The sequence below is a fragment of the Acartia tonsa genome, chromosome 1, assembly GCF_053477335.1.
Source record: "Acartia tonsa isolate MP-2025a chromosome 1, ASM5347733v1, whole genome shotgun sequence".
In the NCBI taxonomy this organism is placed as follows: domain Eukaryota; kingdom Metazoa; phylum Arthropoda; class Copepoda; order Calanoida; family Acartiidae; genus Acartia; species Acartia tonsa.
The window spans coordinates 15364264-15380952 of NC_137260.1; the positions used below are offsets into that span (position 1 = coordinate 15364264).

Genomic DNA, 16689 nt, shown 5'->3' on the forward strand with positions numbered 1-16689 from the left:
TTTTATTTAATTGAAGAAACAAGGATGACAACATCAATAAGTAGCGAAGCTCAAAAATTATGGATGGATATCTGGAAAAAATGAACTAGCAGTTTCGTAAAAAAAAACAACATTAAACTAAAAAATCACGAAACCTTGTTAGATTTATACCGTGAAAATCTAGGAATCGATCCAGCACCTCAACTAATAAGCAAATCTTAATGAAACTTTATTGGGATAAGTATAATATTAACTTATTTAATCACTAAAAATATCAGCCGAATACCTCGAATATGAGACTGAGTAAAGAAAATCATGAAAACTAGGAATGGAACTAGCACCCCAACCAATAAGCGAATCTCGATAAAATTTGATAAAAGTATGTAGAATATAAAAGTATTCAATCTCTGAAAATTTCAGCTGTCTATCTTGAATAGGGGTTGAGAAAATCATGAAAACTTAAAAATGTAGGAATCGATCTAGCATCCGAAACAATTGACGAATCTTAAAACGACGGATAGACAGACTTACGGACGGACTAACGGACAGACGGACGGACAGAGGACGGACATTTAGAATTATAGAGTAGCTTCGCTACTAAAAAAGGGAGTCAAGTATTATGCGTCAAGTGGAACATTTTTAGTTACATCCAATAAAAGTGAAAGTCACGACACCGCGCATTATTATACTCTAAACATGGTACATTAAAACTTGAAATAATAAGCCATTAGATATATGATACAAAGGCTAACATTTTTCGCTTTATTTGGAAGCATAAAAACATGTGAATTTGTTTGTTTTCAAAAGTTTACCATATCCATTTCTTGTGCAAATATAAGGTTAGTTACTTTTTAACTACAAAAGTCGTAAAAACAAAAGTGATATAAAGATAAAAAAATTCTTTTTTCTTCAATTTATTAGAAATAATATATCATATCCACGGAAAGTTGTCTATAATACAATGCGATAAATAGCTATTACAGACATGCTATTTTATAAGAACTAATGCATTAATTTATTAATACTTAGAATAAATACTTTATGAGTAACCAGCATCTAGAGGCCCTGGCAGAAAAAGGCTAGGAAAATAGCCGAAAACCATCACAGGACCTATGTGAAGCTTACCTAAAACAGAAAACCCAATCAGTTCAGTAGTTAATGAGATCTTCAGACAAAAAAAAACCTTACTACTTTATATAATGGGATTTATTAATTATTTACATCCGCAACTAAGCCTCAAATTTAAACTCGTTTGGATGCTTAGAAACTTTTTTTGAAATGAGGGATTGCCAAATTTTGGCCAGATTGAGACTTCTAGCTGAATTTTAAAATTTTTAACTGAGGCTTACAGGTGGCTGACGTGCGGCTCTGAATTACAGATTGAACAATATTTTACTATCCTTTATCATTAAATAGTAAGTTCTTGCGTGTTTGTTTTGTAAGCAAGATCTCGTAAATTGTTGATATTATCGCTATCCACAAATTTTATGGAAGCTTGATATGGGTTCTAAGCAGGTTTTAGGCTACACGGCATAAAAATCCTCAAAAGAAAATATTCTTCAAAAATTCTAATACCCCCCCCCCCCCCCTCCCAACCTCCCCTTTTAAACGAGAATGATACGTTAGTATTTTTTCAAACTTTAAATTTGAAGGATTTTGGATGCTCCTACAACCCCCCTTCAGGTTTTTCCACTTTAGGATATTTTGGTTGTATGCAAACTTTAGCCTATTAAGTTCCCAAGGCAGATTAATTTTAAAAAAGGATAAAATATTTGTAAAATTACAAAATCCCCACATCAAATTAAGACAGAAAGAAGTCGATTAAAATATTATTTATTCACTGAAAAAATAAATTTTAAAATGTATTTATTATCTTAAGACCTTTTCACATAAGAGAGTTAATCCTAATTGTAATCAAAGGATCTTAAGGGATAAGACAATGTATGATATATTCATATACATCCCCAATAATGATAGACAAGATTACCCTTTTCAAATTTAAAAATTATTGGTTAAAAAATTTTGACACTACTTCTTTGCAACTAACTAATTGAATTTGAATAAAAATGTCCAACGAATCAGATAACTTTGGGTACCAGTTTAATTTACAGTTCATTTTCCCCTCCCCTCCTGATTGTAATAAAGTTTGTAAAAGTTGGGTTGGATGAAAAATAAATGAATAATCAGTTTAGATTAAGACCATGGCAACTAGTTTTTGCAAAAAATTACATTTTCCCTTTATAAAGTACTAGCGGCTTCGCCCCTAGCCTCTAGGGGCTTTGCTCCAGGAGGTTTGATCAACCTAATTATTCGTTTTTTAGATTTAAAAGGAAAATTACATTTTATTTTTTTGGAGTGGGGGGGGGTAGTCGTTCCCACTATTTTAATTTTAGTTTATTTGGGGGGGGGGTGGGAGTGTCCCACCCTGCATGAAAATAGTTATAAACCTTCCTGGGACCTATGAGAAGCTACCCTGAAAAGGAGAACCCAATCGGTTCAGCGGTTAGCGAGATCCTTCGGTACAAACAAACAAACAGACAGACAGACAGACAAAATATTCTAAACTAAGGTGTATGGTCGGGAAGGACATTTGGCTGTCCCCAAAGTTTTATAATAACATTTTCTGATTCGTTTTCTTTACAACTTCGGACCTTTTATGAACTTTGATTTTTGGTTTATTAAGTCTACTGTCTAAACGATTCGACCATTAATTGTAATCTACAGAGATGGTAATTTTATGTAACATCTTTGGGGATATACATCAATTTATCGGCCATTGTCTTATCCCTTCAGATCCCTGGTTTGTTGTTCTGTTTAGAATGTTTAAACTCAATAATTTTCATTTATTATTTAAAAGACTAAAAATGAAACTTGTGTTGGCTGTTGTTTTAGTTTGTTTCCTGCAAAGTTGTCAGGCTGACAGTTACAGGTAACTTACTACATGACATATATAGCTAACCTATCTATAATTCACTGTAATTTCAGCCCTTCAGTCCGTAATGCTATAGGGGAAATGAGATTTACTCAGTCGCTTTTAAGGCCTTTGATTTGATGCTGTGAGTATTGGTGCAAAAAATATGACGTAACAAAAAAAAAAATTAGCCAATGAGAGGCCGTTATTGACCAATGGTAAATTTATAGTGGACTCTCATTGACTAATTTTTTTTGTTACGTCATATTTTTTGTCCCAATACTCAGCATCCTTTGATTTTTCTTGACAACATCTCCAATATATTCAACTATGTAACATCCATTACAGTTCGACTGCTTTTAAGCAGCTTTTTCGCCAAAGATGCACTTACATATCTAAAAAAAATTAAGAAAACGAGAAACTATAGACCTTTCATATTAAACTTTTAAAGATCCACCGAAACAAGGTCCAGATTTTGTAAAATTTTTTGAGGAACACGACTCCAGTGACGTCATATTTTTCTTTCCCGAAAAAGGGAAGGGGGAAAGAGAAAAAAAGAGAATAAAGGGGGAAAAGGGGGTTTTCCCCATCTCTTTTGAAGAGATTTTCTTCCCCCCTTCCCTTTTTCGGGAAAGAAAAATATGACGTCACTGGAGTCGTGTTCCTCAAAAAATTATACATAATCTTGAAAGATTGGGTTGTGTCATACAAATGACCTGTGATAGAATAAAAAAAAAGAGAATAAAGGGAGAAAAGGGGGTTTTCCCCATCTCTTTTGAAGAGATTTTCTTCCCCCCTTCCCTTTTTCGGGAAAGAAAAATATGACGTCACTGGAGTCGTGTTCCTCAAAAAATTATACATAATCTTGAAAGATTGGGTTGTGTCATACAAATGACCTGTGATAGGTCAGTATATATTTTACCATTGGTCAATATAAATGTATACTGGCCTATTGTATGATGCCATTTTATATTAGGCTCTATTAGCTACTTCTTTTTTAGGGCTGGCAGACTTTTCTTTGCCACAGTCAGTTCTTCGACCTCCACGAGTACGAGCACAGTGACCCTGGAAACTACATCTCTCTGCTATACAACTTCTGGCACAGCATCGGCCTGCACCTCTGGCAAGAAGAGAAGGAAGAGAATGGCTGATCTGGTGGGAGATTCAGAATTCAAGCCTACTCCTGTTAGAAAGTAAGATTTTACTCTTGATGACCCCCTCCCTTATGTTGGAGAAACAAACTTTGGGGGGAAGTAAATTTTTTCTTCAGGGGAGATTCTGAATTTAGACCTACTCCTGTTAGGAAGTAAGATTTTATGGCAGTTAAAGAAAAAACCCCATCCCCACCCCCCCACCTCTGTTTGTCTGAAAAAATTAGGGGGACAATAGTTTTTTCTTTATGCTTAACCTCAATTGGGGGTCCCTAAACCTGCCGGGACGTTACCTTCGGTGCTAAAAACCTGCAGATCTACCCTGTACCCAATAAAACCGAACCTAATCTGACCAAAAGAGAAACACAAATTTTCGAAAAACCAACCTCCACCCCCTCCCTCTTATTTTAAATATATGTCAAAATAAGGGGGTGGGATAATCAACCCCTTGTGGCCTTCCGTCTATGAAATAATATCCCATTTCTCTTGCTTGTCTCTTCATCTTACTTTTATGTTTACGAGCTTTGTTACTTATTGATGTTGTCATCCTTGTTATAGGAGTCAAGGACATAATTTTATCTTGAATATATATTTCAGTATAGCTTCGAAACCGATTAACATTCGTTGGATGAGAACCCGTTCTCAGCCGTACTTACTATCCTTCATTTTAATATCCATGGAAAGCTATGATACGATGCGATAAATTTCTATTCTGTTCAGTTCTGAAGAAAGATTATTCCCAAGTGAAGATTCTCGTAACAATAAGCTGCACAGAGATGCACGACTCTTCCTGTTGGCCACTTCAACCTCCACAGTGACAGCTACTGCTACTACCACAACAAGCAAATATACAGGTAGGGATGATTATAAAATATTTTGGAAGAGAGGGCCGGGTACGTCTAAGGTTGGTTTTACGTGTTGATCAACTTACAAAAAAATACACCCCTCGTTTTGCCTCTAACGCTCACACCCTCCCCAATTTTGGTTTAAGGGGGTTGTAAAAAAGAAAAACCTGACAAACCTTGCTCGTTACTATCTCGTATGACTTAATAATTTTTCCCTTTATATCAGGGCTCGGCAGCCGCCTGTAATTTTAAAAATCAGCTGGAAGTCTTGACCTGGCCCTCTTTTCAAAGCATTCGAACGAATCAAAATTGAGGCTTTGTCGCAGAGAAGCTACCCTGTTAAGGAGAACCCGATCGGTTCGAAGGTTAGCGAGATCCTTCGTTACAAACACACAGACAAACCGACAGACATCCTGTTACTTTATTATAAGGATTTATTTTTTTCCAGCTACTCTCTCACTGACCCTAAACTGCATACCCTCATCTATTTCATTCTGTGGATAAGACGGAGAAAAAATGAAGATCTGGATCATAAAATTGTTTTTACTGTTATCGAAATTATTTGTTGATTTTAAATAAATTTGTTTTTAATGCATTGCTTTTTTTCATTTATGTATTATAATTTTTTTTACTTCAACTACATTTTTCAAAGCCACAGTCAAATATAAAAAAGTTGGAAACTATTGAGTACAAATTGGCATTTTTTACGAAAGCTTATCAAATGAGTAGGCCAAACTAATATTAGTATATCAAAAATCATTATAATTTCATTATTATGAAGATTGTATAGAAAACATAAATATAATTATAATTATTTTTTGTCTCATTTTTACAAGCAAGCAAAGTTTAAATTCGATACGACAATGCTAACAAACAAAATTGATTTTTAGATACATAATTTTGGAAAAGCTTTGATTTTAAAGTGTTTCTGTGTAAGGGATGGGGAGCCACACACCCCTCAAACTAACAATTAAAGGGTCAAAAATATTTTGCTAATAAAATTTTGCTCCCATTTTTTTGTGCAATTAGCTTTAAATTTTACCAGGACTAGCATAAAGCTTTCTAAAACAACAAACATTCAAATGGCAAGCCATTTTTGAGATATTTTTAAGCTACCAGACAAACACACAAAAAATACCGAGATAAGAAATAATAGCATAGCTATTTTTTATGGTTCAATCTGTTTTGACTGAAGTAAAACCAAGGGGATTGAAGGGATAAAATGATAAATTTATGTACATCCCCAATGATGATAAACAAAACAGGATATATTGGGGAGGGAGTGGACATTGGGCTCTATATTAAACAATCACAAGTTTTATAATAACGTATTATAACTTTTGGGACTTTTATTGATTTTGATTGCTTTGTTTATTATGTTGAGTTTCAAAATGTTTCAACCACTAATTGTAATCTACCAACAGAAGAATTTTGTGTATCATGATTGGGAAGGGAATGGACATAAATTTTTCGGCCATTGTCGTATTCATTAAATCCCTGGGATATTTAGAGAGAAAATTGTAAATGCTCTGGAGCAAGCTGAGTTTAAGAAAAATTCAACTTTCTTTCTTTACAGCTCAAGCATGTCAGCTATAGGGGTGGGGTTGGAGCAGGCTAGCATTATACACAAGGACAACCATATTTATAACAACGCATATTAATAAAGATGGGTCATTATTTGCATATCATTAAATATGATTTAAAGATTTATTTTAGGTTTTGATTGTATGTAATATATTATTATATTGTTATGAATTTCATAATCTAAAAGTTTTCTTTTAACCAAATATAAAGAGAAATTGATTAGTTTTTAAGATGAAAAGTTTACATAATAAAATATTTATTTAAATATTTTCGACTGTTATCCTTATATAAAAGTAACAGGATGTCTGTAGCTTAGAATCTTGCTAACCTCCACCCTCACAAGAGAAATAGCACCTAGAAAAAGATACCACACCCCCTAAAATTTTACTTTTTTCTTTTTAAAACTAAAATTGAATCTACCTACCCTCCTCGAAGTCACTAGGGGCGTAGTCGCTATTAAGTCTAAATAGAAGAATATAGGCTAACCGTCATTGACCTATTATAGAGAAACTATGCTATACTTGATGTTCTAGATTCCTCACTCTTTCAAGAGAAATCTATGTGAACACGAAGTATGCAAAAGTCCTTGCCAGGTTTTTGGAAATGGCAGACAATTACAAGCAAAATTTAAGCTATAAAAAATTTGACTATGCTATCTAACCTTATTAATGGGGACACACATGAAAGGGAAAGTGGGGTTGTTGATGACATATTTTTTCATAATTTTCATTCTTTCATTTTATATAATGAAAATTTATGTATTATTCCTTTAAATAAAAAAGTTGAATATTTTAGCCCAGTTTATTCGATACTAGCGGATATAATTAAGGGGGTTGAATTCCCCCCACCCCTTTATTTTATTTTCAAAAAGAAAAAGTAAAAAAAAATTAAATAGGTTATAATTATAAAAAAATCCGCGGAGCTATTAGAAGCTACATTTTTAAAAAGTACAACTTTGGTTCAGCGGTTAGCGAGATCCTTCGATACAGACAAACACATACAGATATCCTGTTACTTTATTATGAAAATAGATATTTAATATTTCTTACTCAGATTGAGAGAGACTTTTTTAAAAGGAGCCTTGCCATAAATTTGTTTATCATCCTACAGTTAGTTGCTACATAACCTTGCAATCTCACGAGGTGTGGGATTAAAAAATATTTGTTCACCTTTCTACAAAAACAAAAATGAATAAATGCTAAAATTTAGAAATCAGGAAACATAAGATATTTAAAATTGAAACTATTTATATTTTTGGCATATTTGGCTAAATTTATAACTATTTTTGTTTTTTAATATTTTTTAACACTTTCTGTGTGTTGTACAAAGCTTATCTTTACCCACACATTATTTCTCTGTGTAAGTAGGTGCAGTTTGCACATGTTTCTATTTCTTTTATACTTCGGTTGAATATAATGTTTTTAATTAAGTCACATATCAAAATCAGATAAATATAACCATTCAGAAACTTGCAGAAAGAGGGTTTAGATTCGAAGAAATGTATTCATCCCCTTGGTATATCAAAGAGGGATTGATACAACCCCTAGGTGTACACCTCATATCTTACACTCCTCTACAACCCTTTCACAAAGATCTACACATAATCACAGCCACGGGTGTACCAAGTTTTAAAAAGTCACACCTATGTAAACTTAAGCGTCTTGTTTGGGTGTAATTTGCGCAACTACTTGCTAATACACACATCACCTAAATCATGTCCATCAAATATGTTAGCTTGTCAAGACAATAGCATATACAAGATATTTCTTAGGGAAACATTGGTAGTCAGTTAGGGGAGGGGGCACTTGTATAGTTATATGCAACTATAATTTATTGATGAATTACACAAAATATTTTCTTCTCATATACACAAACCGTTTGGGAAAAAAATAGACATTTTTTACATGCTTATGAATTTTCGCAAATATTTTAGTGAAAAGTTAGGATAAGTGTAAATTTTCTTTAGTATCTGTTAGTGTTAGTTGACCAAAGACATCTATTTCCATAGGCCTGCAGGCAATTCATAAACAGTCAGAAATATTAAAGAAATACAAAGTGTAAATTAAAAAAATAAAGTGAAAAAATAACCCCCCCCCCTCAACAAAAAAAAATAAAAGAGTCTGTATACATACAGCGAGCAAACCTAAAAATGCATGTATTCCCAATTTTTTACAAGGCATTGTTTAAGAAGGACAAATTCTAAGAGGCAAATAAACACAAAAAGATTTGAAAGTATCTTAAGGGCTAAGACAATGGAAGATATATTGATGTATTGAAAATACCACATCTGTAAGAAGAATAAAGGTTGACAAATTTGTACACTATCAGTTTGAACCAACCAATCAAAATTATATGAAAACTTTTGAAAGTTTAGATTCTAATTTTTCGTACAGTAAAGTTTCTGTAAGGGCCATATGTCTTAGCTAAATCATTCACTCTACTTTTACTTCAATTGTCATGCGCCTTACATAAGGGAAAATGTAACATAGTGCAAGACTTAAATTATGACGGTTTTAACCGAGATTAAAAAAACAATATTCTACAACAAGAAAAATGTGGCTTTCATCAAAATAAAATTCTTTATTAATTTTTTTATAGAATATAAAAATGAAGTTGGTATTAGTTGTTGTTTTACTTGGGTTGCTGCAGTCATGCCAAGCTGAAAGGTACTCTTCCTTGTATATTTTTATTTTGGGGCCTGTTCAACAGTGTTCTCCCACGAAAAACTAACTCTTCCCCTTATTTTTAATCTATTTAAAAAAAATTAAGGGGTGTGGATAATTTGTGCTTTTTTATGGAAAACATCGATTTTTTCTTTTTATCACGCTGCACTGAAAAAAAGACCAAAATTTAGACTTTAGGAGATAAAAGATAAATACTTGAACTATAAAAAAAAAAACTAAAAGAAGACTAAATATTTTTTAAACCTAAAAAGCTAGCTCACATTTTGTACAAAATAAATCAACACTAGTTTTCATGATCTGAACCAAATTAAGAACATTTTCTTCTCCACTCCTAATAATGAATTAGAAGCAGATTATAGTGCCTGATAAAACTGACGTCATACAATACAAATGAACAATGATATACCAGCATACATTTCACCTTCGATCAATTACAATGTATACTGGCCTATCATTGGTCATTTGTATTGTATGACGTCATTTTATATTAGGCACTATAAGCTGTTTCTATGAATGAATTACTTTGAATTTACGAGAGAAAAAAGGGGTAGTTGCACGAAGTGCATTTCAACTTGAATTTAGTGAACTGCATTTTTTTCAGTTCAATAGTTTAAACTTATAGTTTAATCTATAGGATATATATTTGAAAGAATTTCAATTATCAACCAGGTAGTTTTAAAAATATAAAAAACTGAAAATTATATTTTTTGGATTTATGCAACATATATAGCATGATGACTATTTTGGCGGTGCCAAATTGATTGCTATCTATTGTGATACAAAATTATATATGTTAGATGGTATTCTTGTAACTTATAATTGCAATCAAACTTGTTAAATGCACTGCATGAAACTATTCATTTTAATTCAGGAATGCCAGGTTATTTTTTGCCACCATCAGTTCCTCCTCCAGTACAAGCACATCGACCACAACTCTGACCACCCAGACTGTTTGTTGGACGTCATCTGGTACGGATTCAATCACGGCATGTGGAAGAAGGAAGAGAAGTGTATTGGATGTCAATGAAGAAGAACTTCACATGCTACCATCTAAGGTCTTAAGGTAAGTTTAAAAGATTTATTTGCATGAGTATTTTTTATAGGTACTACTATAGATTCAGATCATCCACATAACTAGATAATTAAGCCTATAATTCTTTGTTTGAAAGTAACAGGATGTCTGTGTGGTTGTCTGTATGCACAAATGATCTCGCTAACCGCAAAACAGATATGGTTCTTCTTTACAGAGTGTATCAAAAACAACAAAAAGCAACATTAATGGTTTTTGGATGATTAATCAACTAGGAGCAAAATATCAAAAAAACATGAAAGTTAACTTCAAAATATGAAAAAATTTGGATTAATATAGGTTGGATTAAAATATTTCAACTGTACTAAAAAGCGTTAAGAATTAAGGAGAAAGCCTAAATTGTCACGTGTAACGTCATAAAAATACTTCTATAAAGGAAGGATGAGAGGAAAAGTGGGAAAGAAAACCCCCAAAAAAGAGATGGATTTTTATAACGTCACACATGGCATATTAGACTTTCTCAGAATTAAGATGTGTAATTGTGATCAAGTAAAATATTTGTAATCAAATTTAGGTCATTCTATACCTATATGAGAGACAACTTTTTCTATTTTTTATTTTATGAAATATTTTCGACTGATTTTTTATAAAACGGGTTGATTTATTGCACCAAGACCCATGACAGATCTATATAGAAAATAAACGTCTATAAATGAGCTCAAGTCTTCCAATGGTAGAGTGTTTAATACTCATAGTGGTCTAATAATCCTAATTTAAACTGTTTTTAACCTATTTTTAAAACGTATATAAAAAATATGCTATGACATCAGTAGAATGAGACTGCAGAGCCTAAATTTGAATTAAGTCCCCAATAAACTTTTTTGGGGGGATTTAAATATTAATTTTTACTGTTGCCGTGATCATTTTGATCCGAGCAAAAGGTCTTTTTTTTATTTGGGTAAAATTCGTAGCTTTTAGAGTGTTTTGCTTCATAAATATTGTATTCTGGTATAGAGTAAAATTAGGCCTTATGATTTTACTATAAAAATTCACTAAAAAGTTAATTCTTAATAATATATCAACGAATTAACATTAACATGTTTGTGTTCTCTCACTTATTTTAAAAACATAAAAAATGGCTGTAAAGGGTTAAATGACAACAAATGTTTATGCAATACAACAAATAAATTTTTGTCACATATACAAATGTGCTATTAAATAAGATTATTCAAACTTATCTTTTAAAATAATTTTAAAAAGTATGTATCTTTTATGTGTACGGTTTTCATTCTTTTCATTTTAGTTAAATAAAAAATATTTAACTACATTGGAAATAAGTCACTTTGTGAAAACACTCTTTTTTTGAATTTTAAAGAATTATATAAAACAAGGCTTCTTATTGGTTAGATTTCAGAATTATTTGTTTTATTGTAAATGTTAGATTTTTCAATGAAATTAATTGTTTTGGGAAAAAAAATTTCCAATGAACAGAGTAATGTTTTTTTATTGTATCAATATAAAGTGAATTATATAAAAATGTTCTGTAAGCCACAATATTACCTGAAGTAAAAAAAAAGCTTTTGCTTCGGTCAAAATGATTACAGCAACACTAAAAATCAATTTTTAAATCCCCCCAAAAAAGTTTACTGGGGACTTAATTCAAATTTGGGCTCTGCAGTCTGATTCTATAGGTGTCCTAGTATATTTTTGACCCCCCATTCAAAAATAGGTTAAAAACAGTTTAATTCTCATTGACAAAGCGATAAAACCTTTATTATATTTGTTTACGGAATGAATTAAGTTTTTTAATTCATGTTAATATTTGAATTACATTGAAGTATTAAATCTTTATTTAATAAACAAAAAATATGCGTTCATAATATAGTAAGTTTATGAAAACTCTGTTTTAAAAGAATTCAATTGTGGCGACACTTCCTTTGTGTGTTCAAATATTAAAACTAAAATTTTAATCATATTAGCCCTTTGGTGATGTGAAAAAAATACAATTGAAAAAATCTGTTTAAAATCATTTAGACTATTAAATATTTCCTTCATTCTTTTAGATTGTAATGGCGGGAGAGGAAAATTGATTCATATATATACAGCATGACCCTCGAAAAAGTATTTTTAAGCATCTGCAGCCCTTATTTCTCAATGAATTATAAAAAAGTGCATATGTCCTTGTTCTCCATAGTATTCCACATATGTAGATATAAAAATATTTTTTTTACCTCCATTAACACCGGAGATTTTTAGAGCTAAAGTTTTGAAAAAGTGACTGAGAAAAAGAATTTTTTTTTGTTTCTCTTATTTTTTGGATGGTTATATTATGTTTTTCTGGCAACTGAATAATGAGACACAAAGAAAAACCAGTTAACTAATTATTTCTTTTTTATTCCACCAAAAAATATCAATTTTTAATGGCAAAAAATACTACTGAATGAATTGATTATTTGCAAATTTTAGGTTATTTATTAACCCTTATTTGAGAAAAGGATTAATTATGACAGTTGCTCCGCCTACTTTTCTGACATCTCAATAATTTTATAGGGGGTTAATTAAGCTTTTTAGACAAAAAAAAATCATTATGTTTTAATTTTATTTTCTTCATAACTATTTTGTTATTAAAGTTAGGATTGTGAAACAAAAACAATTTTCCTGCTATATTCATAAAGATTTATTTGGTTTTTAATCTTAAAAAATTTTGCCTAATAAGTAAGTTTTTCAAAATATCATTAAACTAAAAAGACTCAAAAAATATGTGTAAAAAAATGCTTTTTACTCAAAAACTAAATTTTTTATTTCATTTTTGTATAAAGTTTCTGCTAGTAACAAAAATAAAAGGATTTCTACCTAAATTTTGCTAAAAAAGTCGTTTCATGTTAAAAGTTACTTTTTCCTCAGTCACTTTTTCAAAACTTTAGCTCTAAAAATCTCCGGTGTTAATGGAGGTAAAAAAAATATTTTTATATCTACTTATGTGGAATACTATGGAGAACAAGGACATATGCATTTTTTTATAATTCATTGAGAAATAAGGGCTGCAGATGCTTAAAAATACTTTTTCGAGGGTCATGCTGTAGTAGATGTACGTATAAAAAACTAGCCAATAGCGAGATAGTTATATCGAACCAACTCTAGTTTTCTATATACGTAACAATATGATATTAAATCTTGTAATTATGATATTTTACTACTAAATTAATAATAAAATTAAATTTCACAATCTTGACGTTCAACATTCAATGTTCAAGCTTAAATTTTAAGAATGGATTTCTTACATACTTGTATATTATTACAGGAAAAAATGGTCAGTTTGTTTACCCATTAGGAGCGGAGGGGATAGTATAAAGGGGTTGGATGGAAGGAGGGATCATTATTCAAGCTTCACTTTATTAGACTAAATGATAATCTGGTGTAAGATCCAAATAATAATAAATCCATTATTTTAAGATGTAATGAATACTCCTTTTTAAGGGACAGTGAAATCCAGATTCCATCAAGCGAAGGTGAAAGGGTAAACCAGAGAAATGCCAAATTCTTCCTTTTTGCGACTTCAACCTCAACAATTACTGCTACAGCCACATCAACCACAAGCTCTTACACAGGTAATACAATCCTATTATACAGTAGTAAGGTTTTTTTGTCTGAAGCTTAAGATCTCAGAAATTGCTGATTCGAATGGGTTTACTTTTAAGAATAGCTTTAAAAATGTCTTAATGTTGTTTTGGATATTTTTGTGACCTAATCCACCCTACCCTAGAGGCTGTGGTGAAGCACTATAGTCCTATAATAATCTATAATACAAAGTAGAACGATGTCTGTCTGTCTGTCTGTTTGTTTGTTTGTCTGTTTGTCTGTTTGTCTGTTTGTCTGTTTGTCTGTTTGTCTGTTTGTCTGTTTGTTTGTAGCAAAGGATCTCGCTAACCGCTGAACTGATCGGGTTCTCCTTTACAGGGTAGCTTCTCATAGGCTCCGGGAAGGTTTATAACTATTTTCTTGGGGTAGGGACACCCTTAACCCCCCCAAAAATAGAAAAATATCCCCCTCCCCAAAACATTTTTTTTTTTTAAACTAAAATTAAAATAGTGGGATTGACTAACCCCCCACAAAAAAATTTTGTCTTCAATTTTTCTTTAAAATCTAAAATACGAAAAATTAGTTTGATCAAACCTCTTGGGGTAAAGTCCCTAGAGGGTAGGGGCGAAGCCGCTATCCTTATACTAAAGTAACAGGATGTTTGTCTGTTTGTGTGTCTGTACCGAAGGATCTCGCTTACCGCTGAACCGATCGGGTTCTCCTTAACAGGGTAGCTTCTTATAGGTCCCGGGAAGGTTAATAATTATTTTTTGGGGGGGTGGGACACCCCCAACCCCCAACAAAATGAAAAATACCCCCCCCCAAAAAAAAATTTTATTTTTGAACTAAGATTAAAAATGATGGGGGGGGGGCACCCGGCACCCCCCCCCCCAAAAAAAAATTTTCAACCCCCAAAATATTTTTTTACTTTTTCTTTTAAAATCTAAAATAAGAAATTGGGTTATCAAATTCGACTCCCCCCTCCTCAAGTGCCTCTAGGGGCGTAACCGCTAGTAATATATAAAGTAGTAAGATTTTTTGTCTATGGCTTAAGATTTCAATGACTACTAAACCGATTGAAATCTCCATTTTGTGGAAGCTTCAAATTGGCCTTGGGATGGTTTTAGGCTATTTAAATTAAGAGTCTGTGCATGGTTAAGGGCTATTTTATACTTTGTCTGCTTGAATACAGAGCACATAAATGCTAGAGACGCAACCGCTTATAAAAAAGTAACTTGATCTACGTGTGTGTGTCTGTCTATACCGAAGAATCTCGCTGACTGCTGAACATAAATGGGTTTCCTATACAAAGTAGCTTCTCAGGTTCTGAGAAGTTTTATAATCATATTGGGGGTAGGACGCCTCTCTTAAGAGAAATAATCCCTAGAAAAATATTACTCCTCAACCAACCACCCCCCCCCCCCTCCCTAAAAAATAATCTTAAAATTTTCTTTTTAAAAATAGAATTTAATAAAAGGGGAAAAGAGGGCGACCTATCCTCGAGAATGTTTTTTTTACTTTTTCTGTTTAAAAAATGGGGCTGTCGAATTAAACCCCCATTCCACCTCAATTGCCCCTAGAGGCATCTAGAGGCGTCTAGTTTAAGATGACACCTTTGATTAGATTCTGGTACCAAATGACAAATTAAGACCTGAGCAAAATAAATAGATTTAGTTCACTAGGGAATGATAAATTATACTGCCTCCAAAATTTTTAACAATATTTTACAATTCTTTTGCAAATTGTCATTTATTTTTTTTCTGGTTCATTTATCATTAGTTTTTAATAATTTTAACCCAAAAATTTTGTCCTTGTTTTCAAAGGGGACATTGAGCTGTTTGTAACTCTAATACCCAAAGTTTTATAATAACGTTTTCTTATTCGTTGGCTTAACAACGATGGGGACTGTTAATAAATATTTACTAGTTGAGTGTCCAAACGCTTAAACCAGTAATTTTAATATAAAGAAGTGGTAATTTTTGGTATGTACATCAAATTATCGGCCATTGTCATATCCCTTATGATGTATAATTTATCTAACAACAAGGATAAGTAGATAAGCATAAAAAATCAAGGATAGACAAACGCACATTGCAAATTATAAGCAAATGTTCAGTTATCATAAAAAAATTGAGAAAATTTGCAAAATATCAAAGAAAAGAAATCAAATAACCTTTTTTTACAATGCATGAACGACAAACAGTCGGACAAAAACAAAGTATAGGCTAGAAGAGCACAGGTCATAGAAATTTGAACCGAAAATTTCAACTGTCAAGTTTAAATAGCTGCCAAGAAAATCACATTTCTCCCCAAGCGTTACGGACTCACTGACGGACTAAGTGAATTATAGAGTAGTTACAGCACTGAAAATATTTAATCTAATATTGATTCTTCTATTTCAGCCACCCTCTCTCTAACACTTGTCTGCTCTCCTTCCTCTTTTGGAAGCGTGTGTGGAAAATAACAAAGAAAATGCGATCATGATGCCAATCAAGATGTTAAGTTTGATACGATTTTTGTTATGTTATAATTTTTAAAAATTTATTCATGTTATTTTCATTTTCATAATAATAAAGTTTTGAATAATTTTGAACCTGAACTTGATTGTTTCCATATCTACATAATCCTAATGATATAAAAGTAACAGGATGTCTCTTTGTCTCTATGTCTGTTTGTACCGAAGGGTCTCACTAACCACTGAACCAATATTGTTCTCCTTTAAAATGTATTTTCTCATAGGTCCTGGGAAGATTTATAACATTTTGAGGGGAAGTGACCTGACCACCACCCTTCTAAAAGAAATCGCCCCTGGAGAAAAATAATCCCTTCCCAAATTTTTTTTACTTTTCCTTTAAAACTACAATTGAAAGTTGGGGGGGGGGGATTACTTTCCCCCCTCCCCTCAAAGGCCCCTAGAGACCACTAT

At 32.1% G+C, this 16689-nt stretch overlaps 2 protein-coding genes across 2 annotated transcripts; both read left to right on the forward strand.

The window, feature by feature from the left end:
• The first annotated feature begins 2757 nt into the window (after positions 1 to 2757).
• On the forward strand, positions 2758 to 5481 carry LOC145332348 (uncharacterized). Its single transcript, XM_080177348.1, has 4 exons — positions 2758 to 2908; positions 3892 to 4083; positions 4762 to 4895; positions 5335 to 5481. Exons 1-4 carry the CDS (start codon positions 2799 to 2801, stop codon positions 5388 to 5390), a joined length of 492 nt encoding a protein of 163 aa, XP_080033474.1. The 5' UTR covers positions 2758 to 2798; the 3' UTR covers positions 5391 to 5481.
• A 3462-nt stretch (positions 5482 to 8943) lies between these two features.
• On the forward strand, positions 8944 to 16362 carry LOC145313605 (uncharacterized). The gene is made up of 4 exons (XM_080153079.1): positions 8944 to 9136; positions 10026 to 10217; positions 13662 to 13792; positions 16166 to 16362. The coding sequence occupies exons 1-4, from the start codon at positions 9078 to 9080 to the stop codon at positions 16225 to 16227; spliced, it is 444 nt and encodes a 147-aa protein (XP_080009205.1). The 5' UTR covers positions 8944 to 9077; the 3' UTR covers positions 16228 to 16362.
• The last annotated feature ends 327 nt before the right edge of the window (positions 16363 to 16689 follow it).

Bases quoted from the DNA above. Each gene is read 5' to 3' on its own strand.
- LOC145332348 (XM_080177348.1), top strand. From the start codon at position 2,799: ATGTTTAAACTCAATAATTTTCATTTATTATTTAAAAGACTAAAAATG. The intron at 4,084-4,761 runs GTAAGATTTTAC...TATTCTGTTCAG, and splicing joins AAGCCTACTCCTGTTAGAAA to TTCTGAAGAAAGATTATTCC. The intron at 4,896-5,334 runs GTAGGGATGATT...ATTTTTTTCCAG, and splicing joins CACAACAAGCAAATATACAG to CTACTCTCTCACTGACCCTA.
- LOC145313605 (XM_080153079.1), top strand. From the start codon at position 9,078: ATGAAGTTGGTATTAGTTGTTGTTTTACTTGGGTTGCTGCAGTCATGC. The intron at 9,137-10,025 runs GTACTCTTCCTT...ATTTTAATTCAG, and splicing joins CAGTCATGCCAAGCTGAAAG to GAATGCCAGGTTATTTTTTG. The intron at 10,218-13,661 runs GTAAGTTTAAAA...CTCCTTTTTAAG, and splicing joins CTACCATCTAAGGTCTTAAG to GGACAGTGAAATCCAGATTC.